Here is a 26,226-nt window from a genome sequence, read left to right on the forward strand (position 1 = left end):
GATGTTCACTGTTGCCATCTCCTGTTTGTTCAGTTCCACTTTGCCTTGATTCATGGACCTAACATTCCAGGTTCCTATGCAATATTGCTCTTTACAGCATCAGACTTTGCTTCCATCACCAGTCCCATCCACAACTGGGTGGTGTTTGTGCTTTAACTCCATCCCTTCATTCTTTCTGGAGTTATTTCTCCACTGATCTCCAGTAGCATATTGGCATCTACTGACCTGGGGAGTTCCTCTTTCAGTGTTCTATCTCTTTGCCTTTTCATAATGTTCATGGAGTTCTCAAGGTGAAAATACTGAAGTGGGTGCCATTCCCTTCAGATGGGTCGTTAATACCTACCCATCTGAAATTTTTCCAAAAAATTGTAGAGAAAGGAACACTCCCAAGCTTACTCTATGCAAAGCTACCATCACCCTGATATCAAAACCAGACAAAGATATCCTCAAGAAAGAAAATTATAGGCCAGTATCGCTGATGAACATAAACATAAAAACCCTCAACAAAATACTGTCAAACTACATACAAAAACACATAGAAAGGATCATACACTGTGATCAAGTGTGATTTATCCCAGGGATGCATGGATTTTTTGATATATGCAAGTAAATCAATGTGATACATTGACATTAAATTTAAAAATAAATCCCATATGATATTCTCAATAGATGCAGAGAAAGCTTTAGACAAAGTTCAAAACCCATTATATTTCAAATGTTTAATTAATTTTTTAAAGAAATTAAACCTTTTTTGTGGTAAAATATATAAAACATACCATCTTAACTATTTTTAAGTATACAATTCATCAGTGTTAAGTACACTTAAATTGTTATGTGTGTTACAATGAACATTCATAGTGTTTAAAGTACATTAAGAAAACTCTTGAGCTCTTTTCATCTTGCAGAATTACAGCTTTGTACCCATTAAATAACAAGTCTCTGTTCTCCACTTTGCCGTCTGTGGCATACACCATTCTACTTTCTATGAATTTGACTACTGTAGGTACCTCATATTAGTGAAATTATACACTATTTGTGCTTTTCCCATTTATTGTATTTCACTTAGCATAGTATCCTCAAGTTTCATCTGTGTTGTAGCATGTGTCCGAATTTCCTGCTCTTCAAAGGCTAAATAATATTCCACTGTTATGTACTGCATTTTGTTTATTCATTCATCCATTGATGGAGACTTGTAATACTTGCACCTTTTGGCTGTTGTGAACAATACTGCTATGCCCTTGGGTGTAAAAATATCTCTTTGAGACCTTATTTTTTGTTATTTGGGTTTATACAAAGTAGAATTAGTAGATAATATGGAAATTATTTTTAATTTTTTAGAGGAATCACCATACTGGTTTGCATAGCAGCTATACAATTTTACATTCTCACCAACAATGCACAAGCTTTCCAAGTTTTCCATATTCTGGCCAACATTTTTTTTTGTTTGTTTTTCTGACAGTAACTATTTTAATGGGTATGAGGTGGTATCATTGTGCTTTTTTTTTTTTTTTTTCATTGTGCTTTTGATTGCATTTCACTAATGGATTAGTAATATTGAGTATCTTTTCATGTGATTTTTTCCATTTGTGTATCTTTTTTGGGAAGAATGTCTATTCAACCTCTTTGCCCATTTTAAAAGTCAGTTGATTTTTTATTGTTTTGAAAGTGAAAGTTAGTCACTCAGTCATGTCTGATTCTTTGTGACCCCATGGACTGTAGCCCACCATGCTCCTGTCCATGGAATTCTCCAGGCAAGAATACTGGAGTGGGTTGCCATTGCCTTCTCCAGGGGATCTTCCCGACCCAGGGATCGAACCCAGGGTTCGAATCGTCTCCCATATTGCAGGCAGACTCTTTACCAACTGAGCCACCAGGGAAATCCTTCTTTGGGAAAATATCTAATCAACCTCTTTGCCCATTTTTAAGTCAGTTGTTTTTTTTGTTGTTGTTGTTGTTGAGTTTATATATCTGGATATTAACAGTGTATCAGATGTACATTTTGCAAATATTTTCTCCCATTTCATAGGTTGCCTTTTCACCCTTTTGATTGTATTCCTTGATATACAAAATGTAAAAATTTTGACATAGTCCTGTTTATCTGTTTTTAATTTTGTTATTTGTGCTTTTAGTGTCATATCAAAGAAATCATTGTCAAATCCAGTGTTATAAGGGTTTTCCCCTATATTTTCTTCTATAAGTTTTACATTTTAGTTCTTCCGTTTAGGTTTTTGATCCATTTTGAGTTTGTTTTTTTATATGATGTAAGGTGATTTCATCAAAGAATGAAAAGAAAGAATTTCATTCTTTTGCTTATGGATATCCAATTGTCCCAGCACTGTTTATTGAAAAAATGATTTTTTTTCCTTCATGGAATGGTCTTGGCACCCTTGTTGAAAATTATTTGACCATGTATGTGAGATTTTCTTTCGAAACTCTTTGTTTTATTCCATTGGTGTATGTGTATCTTTATGCCGGTACCACACTATTTTGATTACTGTATCTTTGTAGTAAAATTTGAATCATGAAGTATGAGTCCATCAGGTTTGTTCTTCTGTTTCAGGATTGTTTTGGCTCTTCTGGGTACCTTGATACTCTGTATGAGTTTAGGATGGAGTTTTCCATTTCTGCAAAAAATATCTTTGGGATGTTCATAGGGATTGCATTACATCTGTAGATCAGTTTGGGTGTGTTACCATCTTAATGATACTAAGTCTTCCAATCCATGAACTCTTTGCATTTAACATAGTCATTATCTACTGTTACATTATTTGTGTAATGAAGCATACTTTTTAAAGGAGTTGTTGACCGAGGGAATTGGGAAATTTCTTTTCATTCTTTCAGTTTTATTAAGATATAATTGACATTCAGCACTGTGTAAGTTTAAGCTGTATAGCATAATGACTTGAGAAGATAATCAAAAGGTACAAAGTTCCAGTTATAAAATGAATGAATATTGAGAATGTAATGTACATGTTGACTGTAGTAAACAGTGCTGTATGGTATATTTGAAAGTTGATTCTAGAGTAGATCATAAAAGTTCTCATGACAAGGGACTAGTAAATTTCTAATGTCTGTTCGTGTATCTTCACTTGATATATCTCATGTTACAGTATTTATTTATAAATTGGCATCCATTTTGGAGAAAAAGAATAATTAAATATTAGTAGAGAGATGATTATCTAACTGTATATATTTATTTATAAGAAAATGCTTGTGGCTTGATAAATAGGAAGTGAATTAAATTATCTGTTATTGACAAATAGTTTTGTTGAGATATTTAATGGTATTACTTAAGCTCAGATATAGTTTTATCTTGCCTGTTTGGGTCATGCTCAAACAAATTTTTAAAAAAGGTATTTTATTCACACCACTTAAAATTGTGTTTTCTTGAACAGAGACTCTGTTGGATTTTATTTCCTGAAGATTATCTGTGAACATTTTCAGTCATCAGAAGATACTAGTAAAGCTCAACTACTCCACATTGACATGCTTTTACAAAGGAAGGAAGACTTGTTTGCAAAGGAGAAGGTTGAAGAAATCATTATAGGTCAGTAGGATTTTTGCAGATGTTTTAGAAAAGTGTTCATATGCATGTCCTTCAGAGATGGATATCAGAACAGTAGGAAAATCCTCAGATCAACAGATTTTTTTTCTTTTTCTCACTATTTTTCCTCCCTAATATCGTTTAACTATAACAATTCACCTAACCAGATTCCACCTATGTGGTAAGCCAGGATGAAAACTAAACAAAAATAACAAAATATCAACAAAAATAGACTCAGCTTAAAACTCATCTGTAGTGGAAAATTGTGAGATGGGAAGCCTAATTTCATGTTTCAGTTTGATCTCAGATTAGTTTGTGTACCTTCAGGCAAGTCAGTAATATCTCTGGATCTTGGTTTTTTCCAACTATATAATGAAGGTTGTGAACTACAGTCCTAATTTTTTATTTCTTTTCAGCAGCAGTAGCATCCTTTTGTGATGCAATGTTATGTGAACCCTGCCCCACATAAAACAGATTAGAGTTGTTGTAGTTAAAGCAAAGATGTAGAGCCAAATCTCAGCATTCCATTAATCCCCCACCTCTCTGTAGAACCTTATACTCTGAAGAACACAGATAGTGTGAACTCTTTCTTAGAAAATTCTTACCCTAATCTGTTCTTTCAACTCTATACATATAGAGATATTACTGGAACGATAGTCACTAATGTTAACACTGGGATTTATTCTGAGTGGTGGAAGTTTTGGTGATTTGTTGCTTTTCTGTTGTTTACCAGATTGCTTGAATTTTATAAGTATGAATCATGTTTTATAAAAACAAAGGCATTGATTTTTAAAGGAAATCTTTTGACTAGATAATCTCTGAGTCTTTTGAACTCTAGATTCTATGAAGTGTATTTTACTGATGACACCTTTCCTCCGTATCCTCACTAAGAATCTAGTTATTTTTAGACCCAGTGTTGATAAGCTTGGTTATGTGATTTTCCAACCCTCAGCATTTTAATGGTAGTATATTATGAAGGGAGAAAGGATGACCTACAAGGAAATATAAAGATATCCTGATTACAAGGGAGGGAAAAACCTTATAAATTGTATAAAAACATTTTAAATACTTTTAAAAGTATAATAATATGTGAAGTTGCTAAGTCATGTCTGACTCTTTGTGACCCCATGGACTGTAGCCTCCCAGGCTCTTCCATCCATGGGATTTTCCGGGCAAGAATACTGGAGTGGGTTGCCATTTCTTTACTATACAATAATCCCTGAAGTCATCATTATGGTATACTAACAGTATAATAAAATACAATGGCTGTAATTGTTGACCTTCAATAGTCTAAAAATAGTTATGCTTCATAAACTAGAAAGTATGTTTAAAATAAATAAATTTTTTAAAAAAGACTAGATATATTCATGGATAATAGCTTTCCAGCACTGAAGGCTGGAGAAGCCACTCTGGGAGGATCTGGCTGAGATGAAAGTGTTTCATGTTGGTTTCTCTCATTGTATCAGAGATCCAGATGGTAAAACGGATTTTCTTATTGGTTCATTTCCTGGGCATTTTTCTTTCTCTTTGTTTCTTTTAAAACATGATTCATTTAAAAAATATATTTAAAAAAGAAAAACATAATTCTTAAAACATGATTTTTAGAAAAATTTAAGAACCGTAAGTGATTTAGACTTCTTAAAAATATTTTGTTTGATGAAAGTAAACTGCCAGGTAATTAGAAAACTTTATTATCTAGAATAACTACTTTTCCATGATTACAGTTAGCCAAAGTTGTATTATGGTATCCAATTATACAGTTATACTTTCAACATATTATAATATTTTAGGTATGTACTTTACAGGGCTTTTTACTTTCATGTGACTATTTTTGACTAAATCGTGGAACAAACTTTGCTGACTTGCTTGAGGGGTCAGAGACTTTTTTTTAATATAAAATTATTTATTTTAATTGGAGGCTAATTACTTTACAATATTGTAGTGGTTTTGCCATACATTGACATGAATCTGCCACGGTGTACATGTGCTCCCCATCCTGAACCTCCCTCCCTCCCCATCCCATCCCTCTGGGTCATCCCAGTGCACCACCCCCGAGCACCCTGTCTCATGCATGAAACCTGGACTGGCGATTCGTTTCACATATGATAATATAAATGCCTTTTCAATGCCATTCTCCCAAATCATTCCACCCTCGCCCTCTCCCACAGAGTCCAAAAGACTGTTCTATACATCTGTGTGTCTTTTGCTGAGAGATTCTGTTTTCTAATCAAGACTTTTGTGGAAATTGATTGTGACAAAGGGGTGGAATTGGAAGAGGTATACAATTCTACTATAGATTAAACTTTACTTTAGTGTGTGCTAATGTATTTGAGCCCTGTAAACGTCTAGACCAGAAACAATCAGACATATTACAATTTAAAGTAATAGAGTTTATGTGTAAACATGGTCTTAAAGTATTTTACAAAGGCTTTAAGATATAATTGGCCTTTCTTGTGAACTTGAACTGATCTAGTTAGTATATAATAGTATAAACACTTCTTATTCATGATTTCTAGCATTGCTGTCTGTTCACTGATAATAACATTAAGGCACCAGATGATGATCAAATTTGGAACATAGAAAACACATTAAAAAGAAACTGGGCTGGAAAACTATTACAGATTGATGGGAAAATTACAGTGATTCTAGCAAACTCTGATTGTATTATATAGTCAATTTTGCTAGAAAAATCTAAAATTGATGATGAAAACCTGTCTGAATGTGGTTGTGTTTGTCCATTACGTAAAGGTTATAGGTTCTGAATACAGTTATTGCTCTTTATTTAATGTAATAGATCTTGATTCTTGTTTTTAGAGCTTGTTTTTTTTTTTTTTTTCAGGTCACCAAACAGGAAAACCACTGGCATCAGAATTAATAGGCTATTTCCACAACATTATTTGGAAACAAGCTGCCAAAAGTTTTGAGGTTTGGGAATAATCTATTTTTATTCTTTATATTCTTTCTTCACACTAACAAATAAAACAGTGTGTTCACTATAAAGATCATAGAGCATCAAATACTTAATAATCTCTTTCTGCTTATATACTATTTATTAAATGTAATACAGAACATTAATGGGCAGTGGACAAGAATTTATTTAAAAATGCTAAGATGTGATTCATCCCCACTGGGAGTTTGTTGCTGTTCAGTCTCTAAGTCAGTGTCTGACCCCTTGCAACCCCGTGAACTACAGCACACTAGGCTTCCCTGTCCTTCACTATCTCCCAGAGTTTGTTCAAATTCAAGTCCATTGAGTCAGTTGGTGATGCTATCTGACCATCTCATCCTCTGCCATGCTCTTCTCTTTTGCCTTCAATCTTTCCCAGCATCAGTGTCTTTTCCAATAAGTCCGCTCTTTACATCAGGGGGCCAAAAAATTGGAACTTCAGCTTCAGCATCAGTCTTTCCAATGACTGTTAAGGGTTGATTTCCTTCAGGATTGACTGGTTTGATCTCCTTGTAGTCCAAGGGACTCTAAAGAGTCTTCTTCAGCATCACAATTCAAAAGCATCAATTCTTTGATGCTCAGCTTTCTTTATGGTCCAACTCTCACATCCATACACGACTACGGGAAAAACCATAGCTTTGACTCATATGGACCTTTGTCGGCCAAGTAATGTCTCTGCTTTTTAATACGCTGTCCAAATTTGTCATACTTTTTCTTCCAAGGAGCAAGCATCTTTTAATTTCATGGCTACAATTACTGTCCACAGTGATTTTGGAGCCCAATAAAAGAAAATCTGTCAATGTTTCCACTTTTTCCCCTTTTATTTGCCATGAAGTGATGGGACCAGATGCCATGATCTTAGTTTTTTGAATGCTGAATTTTAAGCCAGCTTTTTCACTCTCCTCTTTTACCCTTATCAAGAGATTCTTTAGTTCCTCCCTCTCTATCACCAACTCCCGGAGTTCACCCAGACTCACGTCCATCGAGTCGGTGATGCCATCCAGCCATCTCATCCTCTGTCGTCCCCTTCTCCTCCTGCCCCCAATCCCTTCTAGCATCAGAGTCTTTTCCAATGAGTCAGCTCTTCGCATGAGGTGGCCAAAGTACTGGAGTTTTTCAGCTTTAGCATCATTCCTTCCAAAGAAATCCCAGGGCTGATCTCCTTCAGAATGGACTGGTTGGATCTCCTTGCAGTCCAAGGGATAAGGATAAGAGGCTTATGGAAGCTTCCTGATGGGAGATACTAACTGTGAGGTAAACTGGGTCTTGTTCTGATGGGTCATATTCTGATTGAATATGTAGTTTGCAGGTATTGTCTCTAATTTCATAGGTTGCCTTTTAATTTTGTTGATGTGAGGGAAGAAGAGAGAATATTGATTGCCACTATGACTTATATTCATCAAGGCTGGTAATAAAATGCACTTAGCATCCAACTAAAGATGTGTTTTGGTTGACTAAAAATTTCAGCATTACCATTTTTTGTTTCTAGAGATGACTTGGACCAATTAGGGTCGAATGTAGAGATATCTCTGTAATTTTGTTATTTCTTATTAAATTTTAGGTACACAATTTTGATGATGCCCTGCACTGGTACTGTTATTCTCTGAGATTTTATGCAGCTGATCAATCTGATCTGGACTTGGCCAAGCTACAGAGGAACATGGCTTCTTGTTACCTGCATTTGGGACAATTTGATAAGGTCATTTAATTTATCTCTTTTTCAAAAATAGCATATGTTATAGGCGGTGGCAGAGAGATAATTACAATGTGATATCTTGACTATTAGGTTAGGATATCTGAGAGTTCCTTCATACAGGACAAAGTCAAATTGATAGTTTCCTGACTCACACACTAGTAGAACTTCCCAATAGGAGAAAGAATTTATAGACTCTTAATTCCATTGCTTACTATTTATTTTTAACTCTGTTCTGAAAGGTAGTGTATCATTGGAATTCATGAACAGAGTTATCTGCTACTAACCATCTGCAGTATTGTCCTTTGAAGCAGAATAAATTTTAAGGTAAACACTTTTTTTGGTCAGGCACTCAGTTAGAACAAATACTTGGATGAAATATCATTCTTTTACTTTATGGGTTAGCTCTTGCCTTTCTACCACTATTTAAAAAGTTCAGCAATTGGTTTCTTATCAGGACAAAATTCTAGAAGGTAAAATAGATAAAACTTGTTTGAGGATAGAGCCATTCCTACTTCCCAAAGCAATTGGGACATTTCTTCCTTTGCTTACATAATAGTATGCACATGATGGGAAGGGAGTATATTATATTGCCTTGTTGTAGGACAAAGAAACGGGATGGACAAGTATGGACCCAGTATGAAGCTTTTGGTTGCTTTTTAAGTTTTAATGACAAATTTAGGGGAAAATATGTGATTAAAGGATGTAATTATAGACATTTTCTTTGAAGATTTGTTCACTTTGAAGGATTATTTGTCTGAATGAATACTTCAGATTTTCTTTCACAAGAGTATTTACCATTTAGTTTGTATAAATTCAGTCCTGAAAGAGAAGTTGAAAGTTTATTTACTTCATCGTATTTCTACACAGGCTAACATTTAATTGTTTCAGAAAGATAATTGACTACTATTTATTTAAAGACCTGAAAAGATGTCACATAGATTTTGTTACCTAATTAATTATATTTCTGCTCAGAATACCATTAACTATTTCAGAAAGTTAATTTCCCACTGCTTACTTAAAGACGTATAAAGAAGAGAATCACAAAGCTTTTGTGACTTCTATGATTTGTGTTAATCTGGAAGATTGAGAAGTACTGAGACCTAGAGCTGGGAGATGGATGCATCTGCAGGCCAAGGAGGGATATCTCATCAGCTCATCAAGATGGAAAGAATATTGTATGAGATACTGTAATAGTCTCTGAAGTTACAAAGATGAACAAGTTGCCTTCAGCTCAGTAAAGCAGTTGGCATCAGGGTATCCTAATGAGCAAATCAGAAGATTATGGCAGTGGGGAAAGTTTAAGTTGGAAAGATTCCATAAGTCAGGCACATAGGTAGTTGGTATCACATAAGCTCATCAATCAGGGAACAGGTCTTCAGTCATTGAGATTTGGACTCAGATGCAGGACTAAAATCTTTATATCACTGGGCGTATGTGTACATAGACTAAAAAAAGCAAGGTCGAGCTCCAAACCTAAAGTGACTGGCTCTAAAGAGGAGCTCAAGCATGGGGAGCCAGACTGCAGTTACCTAAAAGAGAATACAAAGTGAATAGATAATAGAGTTTTCTTTCTTTTTTTTTTTTTTTTAAATTTTATTTTATTTTTAAACTTTACATAATTGTATTAGTTTTGCCAAATATCAAAATGAATCCGCCACAGGTATACATGTGTTCCCCATCCTGAACCCTCCTCCCCCCTCCCTCCCCACACCATCCCTCTGGGTCATCCCAGTACACTAGCCCCAAGCATCCAGTATCTTGCATTGAACCTGGACTGGCAACTCGTTTCTTACATGATATTTTACATGTTTCAATGCCATTCTCCCAAATCTTCCCACCCTCTCCCTCTCCCACAGAGTCCATAAGACTGTTCTGTACATCAGTGTCTCTTTTGCTGTCTCGTACACAGGGTTATTGTTACCATCTTTCTAAATTCCATATATATGCGTTAGTATACTGTATTTATGTTTTTCCTTCTGGCTTACTTCACTCTGTATACTAGGCTCCAGTTTCATCCACCTCATTAGAACTGATTCAAATGTATTCTTTTTAATGGCTGAGTAATACTCCATTGTGTATATGTACCAGAGCTTTCTTATCCATTCATCTGCTGGTGGACATCTAGGTTGCTTCCATGTCCTGGCTATTATAAACAGTGCTGCGATGAACATTGGGGTACACGTGTCTCTTTCCCTTCTGGTTTCCTCAGTGTGTATGCCCAGCAGTGGGATTGCTGGATCATAAGGCAGTTCTATTTCCAGTTTTTTAAGGAATCTCCACACTGTTCTCCATAGTGGCTGTACTAGTTTGCATTAGAGTTTTCTAAGACTTGAAGCAATGCTTCTTAAATTTCCTTTGTGTTAGCTTTGGTTCTAGAGCCTAGTGTAGGACTGAGCCTATAATTGGGAGTTCAAATGGTATTAGTAGTGAGGAAGGGAAGAATAAGGCAGCAGGAAACCAGGTGGGTTCTAATATGTATACTCGGTTTGTGATTATATCATTTAAGGCTAGATTGCCTACTTGATTACTATTAGTTTATTTCTCCATTTTATTTTTCTTGTCTTAAACTTACCAGATACCGATTTGATACCCTCCATATAAGAATAGTCTACTGTGCACTAAGACAGATAGAAAGGTGAAAAAAATCACACAGTTCATCATATTTTACTATTTTGCTATTCCCACCTAGCCTGGTTAATTTTATTTTGTGATTTTTTCACTCCTTCCCTTGATCTATTTGAGCATTGTTCAGAAATTTTTTTATTCATGTTTATTGAATCTGATAAAATTTCTTAGTTTTCACATGCTAAGTTGCTTCAGTTGTGTTCTACTCTTTGCAACCTTATTGACTGTAACCCACCAAGCTCCTCTGTCTATGGGGTTTTCCAGGCAAGAATACTGGAGTGGGTTGACATGCCCTCCTCCAGGGGATCTTCCCAGCCTAGGGATCGAACCCACATCTCTTATGTCTCCTGCATTGTCAGGCAGGTTCTTTACCACTCCTGCCACCTGGGAAGCCCAAGTGTTAGTCGCTCAATCGTGTCTGATTCTTTGCAACCCAATGAACTGTAGCCCACCAGGCTCCTCGGTCCCTGGAATTATCCAGGCAAGAATACTAGAGTGGGTAACCATTCCCTTCTCCAGGGGATCTTCCCAACCAAGGGATCAAACCCAGGTTTGCTTTGCAGACAGATTCTTTACCATCTGAGCCACTAGGGAAACCCACAGTTTTCACATAAGCACTAACTAAAACGGACTCTTGTTGACTTTCTGTCTTACTCTCCACCAACCCTTGGTAATTGTGAAATGTTTTTTATCCCTAAGCCCAAAGCTTTATCCTTTGTTTTAGCCAAAAAAAAAAAAAACACAACAAAAATTAATTTTCTGGGTTTGTAGCCACTGACATCAGCTCCTCTCCTCTTTATCCATTCTTTCTTCTCGCTTATCTCGGAGAAAGAAGTAACTTTCCCATGGGACCTTCTCTACAAATTTCAATGCTAGTTTTTTAATCTTTTTCTCTCTACTGTTTCTTTCCCTGTCACTACAATTATTTTTATGCCTTCTCTATCCGAAAGCTTTCCTTCAACCTGTCATCCTCCCCAAATTATAGTTTGTCCTTCTTTTCATTACCAAAGTTTATAACCTAAAATTACTGCCTATATTTTTTTAGTATTCATTCATTCAAAAAATATTTATTAACTGTCTACTACATGTTAAATACTATTCTAGGCACTGGGGATATAGTAGTGACCAAAGTAGACAAAACTGTCTACCCCTACAGAGTTTATATTCTACTGGAGACACAGACAATGAAAAAATAAATGTTATGGTATATTAAAAAGGTCAACATATTTTCTGTACAGAACCAGATGGTAAATATTTCAGGTTTTCTAGGCCACAGTCTTTCTTGCAAGTACTCAACTTTGCAGTTGTACCATGAAAACATCTGTAGACCAAATGTAAACAAACTGACATGACTTTGTGCTAATAAAACTTTATATTTAGGAACATTAAAATTTGAATTTCATATAACTTTTTGTGTCATAAAGTATTCTTCTTTCGATTTTTTCAACCTTTAAAAAAAGTAAAGCTTAGCTTGATAGATGGTAAACTGGATGTAGCCCAAAGGCCATAGGTTGCTGATCCCTGTTATATTAGACAGTGATAAGTGCTAGAGAAAACTAAGTAGGAAAGGGTAGTAAATGTTTTAGAGGAGGAATGAAGGGTTGTAATTTTACAGAAGGCCTCAGTGAAAAGGTAGTTTTTGAGTAGAAACCTGAGGAAATGGGGGATCTAGCTATAAATATCTTAAACAAGAGCATTCCAGACAGAGGAGTAGCAAGTGCAAAGGCTGTGGGGGATGTGGGAGTAGGAGCATATGGGTGGTGTTTGACGAACAGCAGAGAGATTAGTGTGTCTGGAGCTAAGGGAATATTAGGGAAAGTAGGAGATATGATCAAGGAAGTAGCAGGGAAACAGATTTGTAAGAAAGACATTGTATTTTATTGTAAAGATTTATGTCATTAACTCTTGAGATGGAGAACCAGTGAGGGAGTTTGAGGCAGAGGAGTGATAATATCTGACTCGCATTTTAATAAAATCACTCACTCACTGTGTTGAACAGATTGAGCTGGGTGTAAGAGTAGAAGCAGGGGGAAGAGGTAGGATGTTGCTGAAATTATCTAGGCAAGAGATTATGGTGGCATGAACCAGTATGGAGGAAGTGTGAATGGGGAGAAGTGGTCAGATTCTAGATAGAATATGAAAGTGGAGGTGAGAGAATTCTCTGACACACCACATACAGGATAGTAGAAAGTGAAAGTGAAGTTGCTCAGTCATGTCCGACTTTTTGCAGCCCCATGGACTGTAGCCTACCACACTTCTCCATCCATGGGATTTTCCAGGCAAGAGTACTGGAGTGGGTTGACATTTCCTTCTCCAGAGGATCTTCCCAACCCAGGGATCAAACCCAGGTCTCCCACACTGAAGGCAGACGCTTTACCATCTGAGCCACCAGGATAGTAGAGGGAAAGACAAGTTTTTGGCCTCATCATCTACTCCCCTCTTCATGATTTTTATGTCCATGATTCTATAAATTGCTCTTTTGAATATCACTAGTGACCTTTTAAAAAACTTCTTTACCATACCATGTGGCATGTGGGATTTTGGTTCCCTGACCAGGGATCAAACCTGCATCCCCTGCATTGGAAGCACAGTCTTAACCACTGGACTGCCAGGGAAGTCCCACTAATGACCTTTTAATGATAAAGTATAATGATTTTTTCTCAGTCCTTCTTGTTTTCTGGTCTTTCTAGCACAAAAGAATATAATACTGTCAACTACTTTTTCCCTTCTAGAAACTTTCTCCTTGGCTTCTATAACATACTCTTTTTCATTGAAGTATAATTGATTTACAATGTTGTTAGTTTCTGATTTACAGCAAAGTTATTCAGATATATATATACACACATATGTATTTTCATATTCTTTTCCATTATTGTTTATTATAAGATACTGAATATAGTTCCCTGTACTGTACGGTAGGGCCTTGTTGTTTGTTTTATATATAGTATTTTGTGTTTGCTAATCCCAAACTCCTATTCTATCCTTCCTCTACCCTCTTTCCTCTTTGGTAACCGTAAGTTTGTTTTCTCTGTGTGATATACTCTCTTAATCCTGTGCTCTGACTCTTCCTTTTCTATTTATGTTACCAGCAGTCTCTTCCCAAATGTTGGATGAGGGCAGGTTCTATGTTTATCTCATTGTCCATTTTATCCTTAACACTGCATGAACATTCTGGGTACATGATAAGTTTTCAGTAAACATTTTAAAATTTATTTTCTTGGTGTTTTATAAGTTTTCAGTAAACATTTGTTGAATTTATTCTTTTATTTCAGTTGTACACTATGCCCTCAGTAATCCCTCAGCTGCTTTCTTAGCTTCAGCTCTCCATTCCCACATCTATATCTCTAACCTTGATCTTTCTCACAGCCCACTTCTACCTTTTTACTGTCCTTGGGTATATACATCTATCTAAGACTGAAATATCACATTCATGGACTCTTTCTTCTCCCTCTATATTTAGTCATGTTCCACATCTGGTCACTTTTACCTCTGCATTACTTTTGCCAACTGTCTCGTCTTCCATCTTTACCTTACTATCCTAGTCCAAGCCTTCATTACCTCTAAGACAATTGGAATAATCTTATAAATGATTATTATATCTTGCTAAAAATTTTCACTGGCTCACTATAAATAAAGACCAAATTCCTTAGACTTAAGGTCCTCCGTAATCTTTAAATAAAATAATCCTATTTTATTTCCTGTACACATGTACTATGTTTGTCCCCAACTGAAGTACCTGCTGCTTCCTAACCATACTACATGTTTTTCTGCCTCTGTAACTTTTCCCATGCTTATGTATTGCAAATTACCTCTTCTGTATATCCCTACCTTTTGAAATAACTTTTTCAAAGCCTGGATTACAATGACAGTCTTAGCTTCCTAAGGAAATTTCTGAGTCTTGGTCTTCCTCTAAGATTTTGTTACACATCTGTTTTTACCTAGGTACTTATGTTATGTCTTCTCTTCTAGTTATCTGTATACCTGTTTTGTGTGTGTGCTCAGTCATGTCTGACTCTTTGCAACTCCATGGACTGTAGCCTTCCAGGCTCCTCTGTCCATGGAATTTCCCAGGCAAGAATACTGGAGTGGGTTGCCATCTCTTCCTCCAGGAAATATTCCTGACCCAGGGATCAAACCCACGTCTCCTGCATTACAGACAGATTCTTTACCCTGAAGCACAGGGAAGCCCTATACCTATCTTAGCTCCCTATTAAATTGATACCTCCTCTAAGATAGGGCTATGTCTTTATTTTGTCTGATATCTAGCATAGAGCCTATTGCATAGTAAACACTCATTATATTAAAAAAATAGTCATAGAGACTCCATAAATGCTTGTCAGTTTCCCTGATATAGGAATTCTATTTGTTCATGCTATTTGTGTCCTTCCTACTGTGGATAATTGGAAATTAAAAGTAACCAAATATGTGAATGTCTTGGATTATCAGAAGTGAATGAGGTTATGTTATTTTAAAAATCATCCCATTATTCCTTTCTCTAGCTCAGTTCCTTTCTTTTGACATGAAACATTGAGTCATAGATCATAAATCAATTTGAATGGGTTAAAGAGGTTGGAGAATCTATTTTCTGAACTCTCAGTAGGTTATGTTACAGATTCATCAGTTCATGTATTTGGTGACATCACTCTGAGATAACAATGCTAAATATAGGTAGTTTCTTTAGTTTATTTTTCTAACTTGTAGAAATGTAAATTTTTAATCACCATTATCTATTCAGTATCTCCAGTACATTTTGTGAGGCAATATTAAACTCTGTAGTTTCATAGACATCAAATCTGTCTTTGGGAAATTTGTAGCACCTTAAGCCCAATACCCTAATTTTTTTTTTATTTTCGAAGGTGTTAAAGTGTTTGGCTTGTGAAAGTCATAGACTTGAATGGACAGACTTTATATGGGAGAAATGAGCTGGGGTTACAAGTATAGGAGTAATTTATTGCAACTTGATATAATGGAATTTACTGCAAATCATAATAAAACTTTAATATTTGTTAAGAGAAGGATAATGGATTCTTTTGGTGATAGTTTATAAGTTAATAGTCATACACAATTGAGTACTCTTTAACTCAGTACAAAAATTCCATCCTCAGCTTGTATCTGCAGTTTAGATACATGAATGTCATTGTATCACTATAGATTGATAAAACTAAAGCATAATCTCAAAGCGCAGTATGGTCATAAGACTTACAACAGCCCCAAGATGAGACTCTTTATAGAATATTTATAAGACCTAAAATGCAACCAACCATGTCTCATGTGTTGGTTTTATATTGGTTCTGTTTGCTATATGAAATACCAAAAATCATGCCTTTCCATTATAGGAGTGAAAATGAGCTTGTAATCAGCAGAAGTAAACGAATAACATTCACTAGATGGCACTGTGGCCTCTGTTAGTACAATAATAACTTATCAGTGATTTTGAAGCAATTTTGTGATTCTTTGGCAGGTATAGCTTTCCCCACAAACGTTTCTGTATGGATGTAAAAGAAAGTTAGCACTTAAGTAACCCTGAGGTAAAGATTAATGTTTACTCATTCTTGGTACAGCCATAATGTAAAAACACTATAATTTAGGTTTTAAGTCAACAAATATTTATTGAAATCTAATCTATGCCTGATAGGCTTCCCAGGTGACACAGTGGTAAAGAATTTACCTGCAATGCAGGAGATGCAAGAGACCCAAGTTCAGTCCCAGAATTCGGAAGATCCCCTGGAGTAGGCAGTGGCAACCCACTCCAGTATTCATGCCTGGATAGTCCCATGAACGAGGAACCTGGTGGGCTACAGTACATAGGGTCGCAAAGAGTCAGACACTACTGAGTGATTGACTGAGTGCGCACGCGTGTGCGTGTGCGTGCGCGCGCACACACACACACAATCTATATTGCCTCGTACAAAGAATGTTCAAGTACTGCATAGTTGCACTCATTTCACATGCTAGCAAGGTTATGCTCAACATCCTTCAAGCTAGGTTTCAATAGTATGGGAATGGAGATCTTCAAGATGTACAAACTGGATTTAGAAAAGGCAGAGGAATCAGAGATCAAATTGCCAACATCCATTGGATCATAGAAAAAGCAAGGGAATTCCAGAAAAACATGGACTTCTCCTTCATTAACTACACTAAAGCCTTTGACTGTGTGGATCACAATAAACTGGAAAATTCTTAGAGAGATGAGAATACCAGACTACCTTACCTGCCTCTGGAGAAACCCATATGCAGATCAAGAAGCAACTGTTAGAACTGAACATGGAACAACAGACTCATTCAAAATTGGGAGTGGAGTATGTCAAGGCTGTGTATTGTCACCCTGTTTATTTAACTTATATGCAGAGTACCTCATGTGAAATGCTAGGCTGGATGAAGCTCAAGCTGGGATCAAGATTGATGGGAGAAATGTAATAATCTCAGATATGCTGATTACACCACCCTAATGGCCGAAAGTGAAGAGGAACTAAAGAGCCTCTTGATGAGGTTGAAAGAGGAGAATGAAAAAGCAGTCTGAAAACTCAATGTTCAAAAAACTACCCTGTACTTCACCATTTCCTGGAACTTGCTCAAAACTCATGTCCATTGAGTCGGTGATGCCATCCAACTATCTCATCCTCTGTCATCCCCTTCTCCTGCCCTCAATTTTCCCCAGCATCAGGGTCTTTTCAAATGAGTCAGCTCTTCGCATCAGGTAGCCAAAGTATTGGAGTTTCAGCTTCAACATCAGTGCTTCCAATGAACACCCAGGACTGATCTCCTTTAGGATGGGATGGTTGGATCTCCTTGCAGTCCAAGGGACTCTAAAGAGTCTTCTCCAACACCACAGTTCAAAAGCATCAATTCTTTGGTGCTCAGCTTTCTTCACAGTCCAGCTCTCACATCCATACATGACTACTGGAAAAACCATAGCTTTGACTAGACAGACATTTGTTGATAAAGTAATATCTCTGCTTTTTAATATTCTGTCTTGGTTGGTCATAACTTTTCTTCCAAGGAGCAAGCGTCTTTTACTTTCATGGCTGCAGTCAACATCTGCGGTGATTTTGGAGCCCCCCAAAATAAAGTCTGTCACTGTTTCCACTGTTTCCCCATCTATTTGCCATTAACTGATGGGACCAGATGCCATGATCTTAGTTTTCTGAATGCTGAGTTTTAAGCCAACTTTTTCACTCTCCTCCTTCACCTTCATCAAGAGGCTCTTTAGTTCTTTCACTTTCTGCCATAAGGGTGGTGTCATCTGCATCTCTGAGGTTATTTGATGTTTCTCCCGGCAATCTTGATTCCAGCTTGTGCTTCCTTCAGCCCAGCGTTTCTCATGATGTACTCTGCATAGAAGTTAAATAAGCAGGATGACAGTATCCAGCCTTGACATACTCCTTTCCCTATCTGGAGCCAGTCTGTTGTTCCATGTCCAGTTCTAACTGTTGCTTCCTGACCTGCATACAGATTTCTCAGGAGGCAGGTAACGTGGTCTGGTATTCCTATCTCTTTCAGAATTTTCCAGAGTTTGTTGTGGTCCACACAGTCAAAGGCTTTGGCATAGTCAACAAAGCAGAAGTAGATGTTTTTCTGTAATTCTCTTGCTTTTTTGATGATCCAACGGATGTTGGCAATTTGATCACTGGTTCCTCTGCCTTTTCTAAAACCAGCTTGAACATCTGGAAGTTCACGGTTCACATACTGTTGAAGCCTGGCTTGGAGAATTTTGAGCATTACTTTACTAGTGTGTGAGATGAGTGCAATTGTGCAGTAGTTTGAGCATTCTTTGGCATTGCTTTTCTTTGGGATTGGAATGAAAACTGACCTTTTCCAGTCCTGTGGGCACTGCTGAGTTTTCCAAATTTGCTGGCATATTGAGTGCAGCACTTTACAGCAACATCTTTTAGAATTTGAAGTAGCTTAACTGGAATTTTGCATCATCTTTTAGAATTTGAAGTTGCTTAACTGGAATTACATCACCTCCACTAGCTTTGTTCACAGTGATGCTTCCTAAGGCCCACTTGATTTCGCATCTAGGTGGGCCTAGATGGGTGTCTGGCTCTAGATGGGTGATCACAACATCATGATTATCTGGGTCATGAAGATCTTTTTTGTACAGTTATTCTGTGTATTCTTGCCACCTCTTCTTAATATCTTCTGCTTCTGTTAGGTCCCTACCATTTCTGTCCTTTATTGAGCCCATCTTTGCATGAAATGTTCCCTTGGTATCTCTGATTTTCTTGAAGAGATCTCTAGTCTTTCCCATTCTATTGTTTTCCTCTGTTTCTTTGCACTGATCCCTGAGGAAGGCTTTCTTATCTCTCCTTACTATTCTTTGGAACTCTGCATTCAAATGGGTATAGCTTTCCTTCTTTGCCTTTCACTTCTCTTCTATTCATAGCTATTTGTAAGGCTTCCTCAGACAATCGTTTTGCCTTTTGGCATTTCTTTTCCTTGGGGATGGTCACAAACCTCCATCCATGGTTCTTCAGGCACTCTGTCTATCACATCTAATCTTTTGAATCTATTCGTCACTTCCACTGTATAATCATAAGGGATTTGATTTAGGTCATACCTGAATTGTCTAGTGGTTTTCCCTACTTTCTTCAATTTACATCTGAATTTGGCAGTAAGGAATTCATGGTCTGTGCCACAGTCAGCTCCATGTTTGATATCAATGAAAGATAAATTCGTAGCTTGATATCTTTTGGCCTCCCATATAATATGATTTGGGGCTGTAGATACATGAAAGAGTCTCTTCATATTATACCTTAGGGATTGGTTCTCCCTACCCTGTTTTGTTTCATTCTTCTCAGAACCAAGGTAACTTTTTTTGTAGTCTCCTGAGAATGTGGATAAAAGTGAGTTTACTTCTGATTTACCTTTAGCCTAAGAGTATGGTCCCTTGAGTTTTGATGTCTATTTTCCTGAGCTAGTTTTGCTAAATTAAAGTTAGCATTTGCCTAGGTTTACAAATGCCCACCAGAAAAAGAAAGTCGCTGGACTTCTCTCATGGTCCAGTGGTTAAGACTCCATTTTTCCAATGCAGGGATGCGGGTTTGATCCCTAGTTGGCGAACTAAGATCCCGCATGCTGCACAGCATGGCCAATAGATGAATAAATAAATTTTTTCAATGGCTTTAAATCTCCATTTACTTCTTTGGGACCTCACTTTTCCTTAGATATTTCTTGGTAATTGCTTTACTAGTCAGTTGCTTTTGGAATTAAAAAAAAATGTCATGCAATGTTTTTGCTTGTTTTAAGTAGGTTTGACATATAAAATGTGTTTTGTTGGTTTGACATATATAATATGCCCTGTTTTCAGGAGCAGAATTCTTGATTTCTATTGCATTGTGATAGAACAGTTCTTTAAAGATTTTTCTTATGTTCATGACTTTTCATTATGAGTGTCCCTAAGCCAATGTGACTATATTGATAGTATTAGTATGGTAAGATCTTCCTTATATGTTTTATGAAAACACACTAATATTCCTTTTTTTTTTTTTTTTTTTCCAGGCTAAAGATGCGGTTATCAAAGCTGCACAACGTGATCCTAGAAACATTTTCACTCAGTTTTATATATTCAAGATTTCAATCGTGGAAGGCAACTCTGGCAGAGGTATAAATGTTATATTGTCTATTAACACAAAGAATAATCATCTTTGACCATAAAAGAAAAAAGTAGTCTTTAAGACAATGGAGTTGGGTATATGTATGTATGTATATGTGTATGTGTGTATATATGTATATATATGTGTGTGTATATATATATATATATATATATGGTAGCTTCCTTATGTAAAGATGATACAACCATACAACAAGAAACTATGGAAGGTTGCATAAAAATAAAAGCAAAAGGTCTACCTACTGAAGGAATAGGAACTAGGCAGATGTCGGATAAGAATTAGGGGGAAGTCTTGTCACTGTAGACTTTTTTATACTTTGTCATTTGAAACAGCCTATTAAAAATTAACCTTAAAAAGCTGGGGGCAGGGAGAAATTATAATTCAGTCAGTTAAGAATTTGTCTTTAGAGAATGGAAGTCTCCAGGATACCTTTTAATTGTTTTCACTTAGCCTTGGAGGTTATCAGTGAGATATTTGGCCCTGAAAATGGAATTTCTCTCCACAAAGTTGACAGTGTTAAAATTGCTAACATGAACCTTATCCCATTAGTGCTTTGTCCTTTCTGTTAAGTTAAGCATAGTTTCCTTGCTAGGTGTCTGCACACATGGGTATCTTGACTTGGTTATCGGTTTCCATATGCTGTGATATTATTCCTGCTCAACTCTGGATGACTGAGCAAATCCTGGAGCAATGTGAACTCCAGACTGGTTGCCCTTTGTTAAGGGTACAAGGAGAGAAACTGAGAAACTTGAGTTAATGGGTTCAAACAGAATTTATACTAATCCAGTTAAGCAGCTATTTATGAATACTACTGTATGTGCTGGAGAAGGCGATGGCAGCCCACTCCAGTACTCTTGCCTGGAGAATCCCATGGATGGAGGAGCCTGGTAGGCTGCAGTCCATGGGGTCGCGAAGAGTCAGACACGACTGAGCGACTTCCCTTTCACTTTTCACTTTCATGCATTGGAGAAGGAAATGGCAACCCACTCCAGTGTTCTTGCCTTGAGAATCCCAGGGACAGGGGAGACTTGCAGTGGACTTCATTATTCACTCTAAGAAAAAGATATTTTTTCTTTGAAAAAGAAGTGTTCTAGGGTAGTAAAGTATACCTGTATATTAATTAAGGAATAACAAATTGCAATCAGCTCTTTATCAAGGTTAATATTGCTTTCAATGTCTGTTTTTAAGGTTTTTATTAGAGACTTCTGGGCATTTATTTTTCTTGATATATTATGCTGAAGTATAGAAGCACTTGAAACTTTTGTCAGCAGAAGTAGCAAAAAAATAACCCCACAAAACCAGATTTCCAGTTAAACTTTTTCTTTTAACATTCTATTAAAATTATTTTACTTTTTAAGCATAACATAAGCTCAGTCTTTTTATTTCTTCCCCATTTATCTGTGATCATTTTTAGTCATACATACTTACTGAAAATACATACAATAAAATTTATTATTGCCTAGTGTAGGATTTTATGAGATTTATTTATATTAGTAACTGACATGAGTGTATGACATGACAAATTGACAATTGCATACACTCATGTAACCAGCACCACAATCATGATATAGAAGAAAAAATTAACTTCATGCCCCTTTGTTGTCTCTCCTTCCCACTACTTCTAGCCATTCCTACTAATCTCATTTCTCTCTATAATTGTACCTTTTCCAGAATATCATATAAATGAATTCATATAATATGAAGCTTTTTTTCTTTCACTTAGTATAATGCATTTGAAACTCATTCATACTGTTGTGTGTGCCTTTGAAACTCATTCATACTGATATAGTTTGTTCTTTTTTTATTCATGTAGTATTTCATAAGTATGAATGAATTTTATACATTATACATTTGCAATTTATACATTTACCAGTTGAAGGATATTCAAATATTTTTCAGTGTTGATGATTATGAATAAAGGTGTGATAAACATCTATTTACAGATTTTGTGCAATGACAAGATTTCACTTCTCTAGGGTAAATATTGAGGGATATGTTTGCTGGGTCATATGATAAGTATATGTTTGTTAGAAACTTGCCAAGCTCTTTTCTAAAATGGCTCTACAGTTTTATGCTCTAACTAGCTATATGTTAAAGTTCCAGTTGATCTGCATCCTTATAAGCACTTGGAATTGTCCACTGGAAAATTTAGTCATTCTAATTAGCAGGTTGAGATATCATGATAAGGTTATAATTAGTGTTTCCACAATATCTAATATTTGACATCCATACATCTTGTTTGATGGAGTGTTTGTACAAATCTTTTGCCCAGTTTTATATAAGGAGCTTTTATATTCTTATTGAATTTTGAGAGTTCTTTATATATTTTAAATACAAGTTATTTATCAGATATGTGTTTTATAAATTTTTTCTTTTTATTTTCTTAGTGTATTTCATGACAAGTTTGATGAAGTCTAATTTATATTTTTTCTTCTTTTATGGATCTTTTTGGTATTGTAACTAAGAAATCTTTACTTAATCCATAATCACAAAAAGTTTTCCCTATGTTTTCTTCAAGAAATTTTGTGGTTTTAGGTTTAAAGTTTATGGTTAGTTCTGTGATCCATTTTGCATTTTTTTGACTTAAGGTATGGATTGAAGTTCCTTTATTGGCACATGGCTACCTAATTATTCCAATTTCATTTATTTATAAGTTCTGTCCTTTCCCAACTGAATTTCCTTTGCACCTTTAATGAAAATCAGCTGTGTATGGGTCCCTTTCTCGACTCTTCATTGTGTTCCACCGATCTATTTATCTTTACACCATTCCCACACTGTCTTGATTAATGTAACTATATAGTAAATTTGAAATCAGGTGGTATTGGTCCTCCAACTTTATTCTTCTCATTCAAATTGTTTAGGTTAAGTCTTTGTACATCTCTGTGAATTTTAGAATCAGTTTTTTCAATTTCTACAAAAGTAAATATTGATTGAGATTCCATTGAATGTAGATATACATCAGTATGGAGAGAATCAACATCTTCCAATCTGTGAAATGGAGTTATATACCTCCATTTGTTTAGCTCTTTAATTTCTCTCAGAGATCTTTTCTATCTTTTATCATATCAGTCTTACTCATCTTTTGTCAGATTTATCCTTAAGTATACTGTATATTTTATGCTATTTCAAATGGCATTTTTTAAAAATCTTGGAGTTTGATTGTTCATTGCTAGTATGTAGAAATACAAATGATTTTTGTATATTGATCTTGTATCCTAAAGATTTCTAAATTCACTTATTGCTTTCAGTAGCTTCCTTGTAGATGTAATGTTATCTACAAATAAAGACAATTTTACTACTTTCTGCCCAATCTGGGTGCAGTTTTTTTCATGTGTTATTGTACTTGTTAGAATCTCTAGCACAGTGTTGAGTAAAATTGGTAAAGAGCAGATATCCTTGACTTTTTCCTGATTTTAGAGGGAAACCATCCAATTTTCAATCATTAAGTATGATGTTAGCTATAGGTTTTTCATAGATACTTTTCATCAGATTGAGGAAGTTCCCTTCTGTTTCCAGTTTCCTAGATGTTTTTAATCAGAAATGGATGTTGAATTTGGTCATGATTTTTTTTACATCTATTGAAATTATCAAGTTAAAAAATTTTATTGGAGTATACTTTAATAGTAATTAAACTAAAGTATTAATGCAATATTGTATTAGTTTCAGGTGTACAACCAAGATAGTCTGTTATACATATACATATGTTGACTCTTTCTTAGATTCTTTACCAATATAGGCCATTTCAGAGTATTGAGTAGAGTTTCCTGTTCTATACAGTAGGTCTCTATTAGTTATTGCTTTTATATACAGTAGTGTGTATATGTCAGTACCAATCTTTTGTCTCTCCTTCCCCTTACACCCTAGTAGTCATAAGTTTCTTTTCTACATCTGTAACTCTGTTATTTTGCAGATAAGTTCACCTGTACCCTTTTTAAATTTTTTGTACCCTTTTTTTAGATTCCATATATAGGTGTTATCATATTTGTCTTTCCCTGTCTGGCTTTCTTCACTCAGTATGACAATCCCTAGGTCCATCCGTGTTGCTGCAAGTGGCATTATTTCACTCTTTTTAGTGGCTGAGTAATATTCCGTCATATATTTATACCACATCTTCTTTATCCATTACTCTGTAGATGGGCATTTAGGTCACTTCCATGTCCTGAGTATTGTAAATAATGGTGCAGTGAATGGTCATGTATCTTTTTGAATTACGGTTTTCTCTGGAGAGATACCCAGGAGTGGGATTGCTGGATTATATTGTAGCTCTGTTTTTAATTTTTTAAGGAGCCTCCATACTGTTCTCCATAGTGTCTATACTAGTTTACATTCCCACCAACACTGCAGGAAGATTCCCTTTTCTCCACGGCCTCTCCAACATTTATTGTTTATAAATTTTTTGATGATGGCCCTTCTAACTGGTATGAGGTGCTATCTCATTGTAGTTTTGATATGCATTTCTTTAATAATTAATGATGTTGAGCATCTTTTCATATGCTTTTTGGCCATCTGTATGTCTTCTTTGAAGAAATATCTATTTAGATCTTCGCCTACTCTTTGATTGGGTTGTTTTTTGACGTTGAGCTTCATGAGCTGTTTGTGTATTTTTGGAAAGATTAATCCATACTGGCACAAAAACAAATACAGATCAATGGAACAGGATAGAAATTCCAGAGATAAACCCACACACCTAATCTGTTGCAAAGGAGGCAAGAATATACAATGGAGAAAAGACAGTCTCTTAAATAAGTGATGCTGAGAAAACTGGGCAGCTCCATATAAAAGAATGAAATTAGAACACTCCCTAACACCATCCGCAAAACTAAACTCAAAATGGATTAAAGACCTAAATGTATGAGGCCAGATACTATAAAACTATTAGAGGAAAATGTAAGCAGGACACTCCGTGACGCAAATCACAGCAAGATCTTTCTCAATCTACATCCTTGAGTAATGAAAATAAAAGCAAAAATTAACAAATGGGACCGAATCAAACGTAAAAGCTTTTGCACAGTAAAGGAAACCATAACCAAAATGAAAAGTCAACCCTCAGAATGGAAGAAAATATTTGCAAACAAAATGATCAGTTTTTTGACGTTTTTTGTATGGTCAGTTATATTGATTTTCCAACTGTTGAACCAATGCTGCCTTCCTGGAATAAGCTCCACTTGGTCTTGATGTGTTCTTTTTTAAATATAATGTTAGATTGGATTTGCTAATAGTTTGTTTAAGAATATTTGTGGCTGTGTCCATGGTCACAGATATTGGCCTCTGGTTTTCTTTTCCTGTTAGGGTAATGCTTATTGCATAGAATGAATTGGAAAATACACTTCCTTTTTACATCTTCTAGTAGAGTTTTTGTTGCTCAGTTGGTGTTATTTTTTTGTTAAATGTTTGGTAGAGTTCACCAGTGAAGTCATCTGGGGCTGGAATTTTTTTTATGAGAAGGCTTTTAATTATAAACTCAATTTCTTTAATAGATAATAGAATTCTTCAGGTTATCTATTATTTCCTGAGCTTTGGTAGTTTATGTCTTTGAAGAAATTTTGTTTCATCTAAGTTGTTGCAATTATTGGCCTAAAATCATTCATTATGTCATTCATATTATCCTTTTAACATCTGTAAATTCTAAAATGATGTCATATTTCTCATTCTTGATATCTGTAATTAGCATCTTCTCTCTTTTCCTGTCAGTGGCTGTAAGCTGATCAGTTTTATTGACCTCAAAGAACTAGCTTTTGGTTTCATTAATTTTTCTCTATTTTTTCTGTTTTCTGTTTCATTTATTAATTTTCTGATCTTT

General features: G+C 35.7%; 1 protein-coding gene across 2 annotated transcripts in view; it reads left to right on the forward strand.

Annotated features, from left to right (window-relative positions):
• TEX11 (testis expressed 11) overlaps positions 1 to 26,226 on the forward strand; it is a 203,967-nt gene that overhangs the window by 98,677 nt on the left and 79,064 nt on the right. For both annotated transcript variants that reach the window (XM_019956488.2, XM_070785334.1), the window contains exons 14-17: positions 3,396 to 3,547; positions 6,384 to 6,469; positions 8,053 to 8,190; positions 20,314 to 20,416. In XM_019956488.2, the coding sequence (XP_019812047.2) occupies positions 3,396 to 3,547; positions 6,384 to 6,469; positions 8,053 to 8,190; positions 20,314 to 20,416 (479 nt within the window). The remainder of the gene's footprint in view (positions 1 to 3,395; positions 3,548 to 6,383; positions 6,470 to 8,052; positions 8,191 to 20,313; positions 20,417 to 26,226) is intronic.

This window comes from Bos indicus, chromosome X, assembly GCF_029378745.1.
Source record: "Bos indicus isolate NIAB-ARS_2022 breed Sahiwal x Tharparkar chromosome X, NIAB-ARS_B.indTharparkar_mat_pri_1.0, whole genome shotgun sequence".
NCBI lineage: Eukaryota > Metazoa > Chordata > Mammalia > Artiodactyla > Bovidae > Bos > Bos indicus.